Here is a 5864-nt window from a genome sequence, read left to right as displayed (position 1 = left end):
GTTGTCTGCAGCGCCCCAAAGAAGTGCTTTACACCTTCCTCCGTAATGAATGACTTGACGTTTTCCATTAAAAAGCATTCTGGTTTGTAGAAAGCAACGATGTCTAGAAATGCTGGAACCTGGGATTTCTGAAAAAACACGAAACTCAAAATAGAACACGATCTGAAAGCAATTAAAGTAACTACGTTCTTCACAGCTTTGCTGCTTGTCTTGAATCGATTTAGGTGTGAAAATCCCTGACACGGAGGGCCACCTACGATCATTTCTACATCGCCGCGTTGTGGCAGTCTTTGACCCTTCTTTGATAGCAGTTGGCCCTTAATAGGATATAGAAATTTGAAATTGTTCTTGCTAGGAACCAAAAAAAGACTTACACTTCTCAGCTCCTACAACTTTTTGGTTTTGCAAGTCGAGCATTCCATTGCAGACGTATGTCGCCATTCCGTATTGGTCAACGTCATCAATGTACTTAACTTCTAGGTTAGGAAGAAATAACACGTTTACCACTGAGACAAAGAGTGCACCAGAAATCTCGGTTTCTGTAAATGAAATGTTTTTTAAAAAGCGGAAGGTTTGGTAAATGATATATCACGGTAAGAAGACAAGTGCAGCAGATTTGTAGGTGTTTCCATTGAACAACTGTTTGTCTCAGCAGCTCTGACGAAACAGGTGACTGCAAATCGAATCTTTGACGCAGCGAGCACTTTTTCTGTTTCTGATTTAGAGCCTTTGGGGACACTGATTTTGTCGACGCGGACAATGCGGAGCTATTTTTGCCCTGGCACATGGGGCAAACGCTCCGATTTGAATGTCGTGGCCAAGCATGTATCTTTCTCAATCACTACGGACGAGCCAATCCGGACCTAGGACAATATATACGATCGTGAAAATTGTTGCCGCGAAAAGAAAAGAAAAATGTATCTTACAGTAGTGGTGCCATTCAATGCATCAGTTATTGTGCGTGCTAGCTGCCTTCGTTTGTTAGATGTTATTTTGAAATGGCACCAGTTCTTCTCTTCGTTGAATACCATCGTTGGTGTGTAAGAGGAGCCATCAAAACTGAATGAGAGTGTATGTTACTTTGAATGAGCTGGAACTATCTCGAAGTGAAATAAACTTACAAGAGTCTGCAGAAGAATGAGTCACCTTCAGAAGCCTCTTCCGCGGATGGAAAAACATTAATTGAATCACCGAGTGCTGTACCTTGGACGTAGTTGCAACCTTTGAGTTGCACCAACTCATTTCTCGCTCCGCTTTGGATTAGCGTCTCTTGTATGCGTCTGTGAGGAGACACACTGTTTTATATATCGGAATGATTAATGAAAAAATACTAACTCCAGCACAGTGACGTGGTATATATCTGGACATTTGAATGCCAGGTCTTCTTCTGCGCTCACTATCTTACAGAATTTTTTTCCCAAATCGGGCAAAAGAACCGATCGGCCTCATGGTAGAAATAAAAGCGATCAACAGAGCACCGCGAATGATTGTTTTTGTGCGTAATTTGTGCAGAACAGGTGCCAGTGCAATGCAAAACTGGTGCACATGCTGTGCCATTTGAGTGCCAGAATCACGGCTTATGCAGTGCAGGAACATGACTTTGCAATGGTTCTGTGCAGAACTGGTGCCATTTCGATGCCAAACGTGTGCAGATCATGTGCCATTTGAGTGCCAGAATCAATGCTTATGCGGTGCAAGGCTGTCACTCCGGAGAAAATAAATCGAGTGTCTTTCCATATGCTTACTGGTTGCCTGATTCTGGTCTCGTTGTCAGATTCTTGCACTGCATTGGCATTGTTTCTGCACTTGTTCTGTATCGCATTTGCACTTTACTCGCATCAATCTCGATTTTAATCGCGTCCGCACATCACCTGCAAAAAAATCTGGCAGTCAAATGGCACTTGATCTGCACATGTTTGGCATCGGATTGGTACCAGTATTGCACAATTCCTGCACAAGGGAAATTGCCGCGTGCCGTGGAAAATTTTTCTGGTGGTCTACACTTCAAAATCGCCCTGTCCATGGGCCTCTTCAGTCACGTGATCCGAGTGAAAACGCTGCTTCCCTGTGAGAAGCAGCGTGGCTAAACCCCCCGAAGCAAAAGTGGCCGATGGACAATTTTCCGCAACATGGCACCATGGCCATTGTGCATGTTTTGTGCAGAACAGGTGCCAGTGCAATGCAAAACGGGTGCACATGCTGTGCCATATGAGTGCCAGAATCACGGCTTATGCAGTGCAGGAACATGACTTTGCAATGGTTCTGTGCAGAACTGGTGCCATTTCGATGCCAAACGTGTGCAGATCATGTGCCATTTGAGTGCCAGAATCAATGCTTATGCGGTGCAAGGCTATCACTCCGGAGAAAATAAATCGAGTGTCTTTCCATATGCTTACTGGTTGCCTGATTCTGGTCTCGTTGTCAGATTCTTGCACTGCATTGGCATTGTTTCTGCACTTGTTCTGTATCGCATTTGCACTTTACTCGCACCAATCTCGATTTTTATCGCGTCCGCACAAGACCCGCAGTGAAATCTGGCAGTCAAATGGCACTAGATCTGCACATGTTTGGCATCGGATTGGTAAGGTACTGCACAGAACCCGCACGAGATTTTGCACTTGCAGCCAAAGGTGACAAGAGGACGTATCAAAAAGGCGATTGATTGAATTTGTTTAAAAAATTGATTAATGAATTAGCTGGATGACATTCAAGAAGATCATGTTTCCTTTACATAGTCCAAGTTTTCTTAGCAATTTGGCCAATCTAGAGGGAAATGTCAATTGCATATGCCTGCTTCACTCAAAATTCTGATGAAATATGCATAAAAATTAGTTGTTCAAACCCGTCCGATCTAAAATTGAATGGTAGACAGCAAGAGCAAATAAAAATATTTCACGTGTTTTAATCTAGTACAAATCGTGAATTTATTAAAAATTAAATCAAATGGTCAGAGGTGAAAACGACATTAAAAAATCACAACAAACACGGAATGGACTGTCCAAACGCGAATTCAAAAATCAGGTTGGATTCCAGTTGCCCTGGTCGTCAAAGTCTCCCAAAAGCCGACTCTGCTCTTGGCGAAATGGGCTCTTGATCCAACGAGAATGGCCAGCTCCTTCGCCCTAGACACCATCACATTCACACGGTTCGGCTCCCTCAAGAATCCAAGGCCGTGTGACTGCACTCCGGAATCACTTAGGTCGCTACATACCAGTGAGACGATGACTACCGGACGTTCTTGTCCGATAATCTCGTCCACTGTGTACGTAGGGACGGTGGGAGGCAGCATCTCCTTGAGCAGCAGCACCTGGAACAATACAACAGTTTTTTAGAGACCCTACCTTTTGCAAGTCTATTGCACAAAATACCTGCTTCCTGTACGGTGATATGACCGTGATGAGTCTGTGCGGGATGACTGAGGTGAGGAACTTGAAGAGTCGGACAACCACTTCAGCTTCTCCAACATTGTACAGCGACGACGTCAGGAAGTCGCGCTCCATCCGGCTGGTATGGTCCACCCAGTAGAGAGGGTTGGCATCAACGTCCAGTCCTACTTCTCTCAGTTCGTGCCGCAGACGCAATGTCTCGTCTCCAACGATCAAGTCCCGAGCAGGAGTCTGAAAACAAAATAATGTAATTGCAACCAAACATCTTCGTTGAACCATGCTTACCATCAATCCGTGATAAAAAAGTGCAGACACTCCTCTGACCAACCTTGGGTGCGCCCGATAGTTCACGGTCAGCGAAACACCCAATCCCACCTTCGGCACGAGACTGAAACAAAATAATCAATAATTTAACGTAATTAATTTTCGCATTGCAATTCACCCGTCATCCTGGAAGTAGTCACTATCCGCCAGCATGTCGAAGAAACTATATTGACCATCAAGCAGCTCAGCGATTTTGCTGGATGACCGGGGTCTGAGCTGCAAGCGGTCTCCTGCTGCTACAGTCTGCACAGCCTCACCGTTACAGGTCATGGCTGCGAACGCGTCACTAGCCGGCATATATCCTGCTTCGTCCAGCTGTCAAAAATATAATTAAAAAACAATCTGATTGAGAAGTGACTCTTCCTTACCAGCAGCATGAGCGGCGGACGATTCCTCTCCCCGAGCGACATGGAAATCCTGGCCACTGAGATTGGTGTGCCGAAAACTACACTGGTTGTGCTGTGATAAACCATCCTCGTGGCACGCTGGGACATTCCGTTTAGGGCATCATTTCTCCTTAAGTAGTCTTGCTCGGAGAGCAGACGCACGATCATGTCCTCGTCCAGCCCAGCACGCACCAGCCTCTCAGTTGTTGATCGGACTGCCACGTTTGTGGATACCACAAAAAAGATCCTGGAAAGCATAAATGATTATTCAGCCGTCAGTATAACCTACAACCTACAATGCATCGAGTCCGCTTCTTGGTGATGCCTGGCAACCTGGACCACAACCTCATCCAGGGTGGCCGTTTTTCCTGTACCAGGAGGTCCCACCAACAAGTAAATGGTGTGTGGCCGGCCATGCTCGAGGATTTCGTAGACGATCCTTCTCTGGTCATAATTCAGCATTCCGTTGTAATAACCTTCCCCTTTGGCAAGCCTCTCGAGGTGGTCGTCTGAAACCTTGAATTAATTCAAATTAATTAAAAATAATTTTGGTATCCACTCACAAGAGGTAGTCCACGTGCTGCAGTTTGAAGGCCACCGCCGATGAAATAGTCCTTGAGAGCTGATAGGGCATCAATGGTACCGGTAACCTTCAGCTTGAAGCTTGAAAGCCACCAACGTCGCTTGGAATTCCAGCTCTACCGGTTGCCCTCGCATTGCCAGCAGCATTTCTCGGTGCTTCAGCTCGCACCCGTCTCCCTCCATGAGCGTCACTGTTCCACTGTCGTGACGTGAGACGAGAAGCTTGCCTGTACAGATAAAAGAAATACATTAGAAAATAGAAAGGTCAAGGAGTAACTTATCTCTTATACTACCTAATTTCCGACGACCTTTAACCAGGCGGACCATGCACCACTCCCGAACGGTCGACTCTAAGCACAAGTTGCGTTCTGGCGAGAGCGGGTAGTCCAGGCTAGCCGTCCACGTGACTCTGTCCGCGCCATGTCCAGGGTTCGTACAGGACATCAGGGCCGTCCCAGACGCACCTTCCAGGAGTGTCACTTTCTTTGCCAAGTCCAGGTATATGCAGGCAAGAATTCTAAAAAGCAATCATCAAATTAATTGAACAGTTAATTCAAAACCACAGAATAAAACAGTACAAGCATAAGCAATGTGAAAAAGTGAACAATATAATAGCATTTTTGGCAGGGAAAACAAATGGGAAAAAATATTTGGGGGCAAATGGGGGTCATCAATCCGAAATGAATGGTCATTTGAGGTGCCAATGAGTGCTTGTGCTGTGCCTGTGCTGCGCCACACACTAGTTGAGTGTACTGGTGCGCTCCAGCACACACGACAGAGTGCGCGCTTGCTGCGCGCACTGCATCAACACTGCAAAGGCACCACCACCGGACAGACTGCGTCCAAACTCCGGCCAAAGTACCTCAGCACAGGCGGCTCGCATGACAGGGCACGGTCGGCGGCAAAATGGCTTACAACGCCTTGAAAAAATAAATAGATTTAAAAGTGTGCACAAATGATCAATAAAATAGCACTATTAGCTGGGAAAATAATGATTAAAATTATTTTGGGGCAACTGGGGGCCAACAATCCGGATTAGAAGGGTAATTGGAACCTGAAAATTGATGCCTCGCCTCTGTGCCAAGGTCCGGGAGCAGGGGCAGCCAGCCGGAGGGTGCCAATGAGTGCCAGCGCTGTGCCTGTGCTGCGCCACACACTATTTGAGTGTACTGGTGCGCTCCAGCAC

At 46.3% G+C, this 5864-nt stretch overlaps 1 protein-coding gene across 1 annotated transcript; it reads right to left on the bottom strand.

The window, feature by feature from the left end:
* Positions 1 to 2918: 2918 nt before the first annotated feature.
* On the bottom strand, positions 2919 to 4016 carry LOC135947115 (uncharacterized). The gene is made up of 4 exons (XM_065495699.1): positions 3829 to 4016; positions 3672 to 3774; positions 3369 to 3617; positions 2919 to 3307 (listed from the first exon to the last, which is right to left on the bottom strand). The coding sequence occupies exons 1-4, from the start codon at positions 4005 to 4007 to the stop codon at positions 3011 to 3013; spliced, it is 828 nt and encodes a 275-aa protein (XP_065351771.1). The 5' UTR covers positions 4008 to 4016; the 3' UTR covers positions 2919 to 3010.
* Between the last annotated feature and the right edge of the window lie 1848 nt (positions 4017 to 5864).

This window comes from Cloeon dipterum, chromosome X, assembly GCF_949628265.1.
Source record: "Cloeon dipterum chromosome X, ieCloDipt1.1, whole genome shotgun sequence".
NCBI lineage: Eukaryota > Metazoa > Arthropoda > Insecta > Ephemeroptera > Baetidae > Cloeon > Cloeon dipterum.
This window is presented reverse-complemented; position numbering and strand designations above follow the sequence as displayed.

Bases quoted from the DNA above. Each gene is read 5' to 3' on its own strand.
- LOC135947115 (XM_065495699.1), bottom strand. From the start codon at position 4,007: ATGCCGGCTAGTGACGCGTTCGCAGCCATGACCTGTAACGGTGAGGCT. The intron at 3,618-3,671 runs GTAAGCATGGTT...TTTTGTTTTCAG, and splicing joins TTTTTTATCACGGATTGATG to ACTCCTGCTCGGGACTTGAT. The intron at 3,308-3,368 runs GTATTTTGTGCA...GTATTGTTCCAG, and splicing joins TATCACCGTACAGGAAGCAG to GTGCTGCTGCTCAAGGAGAT.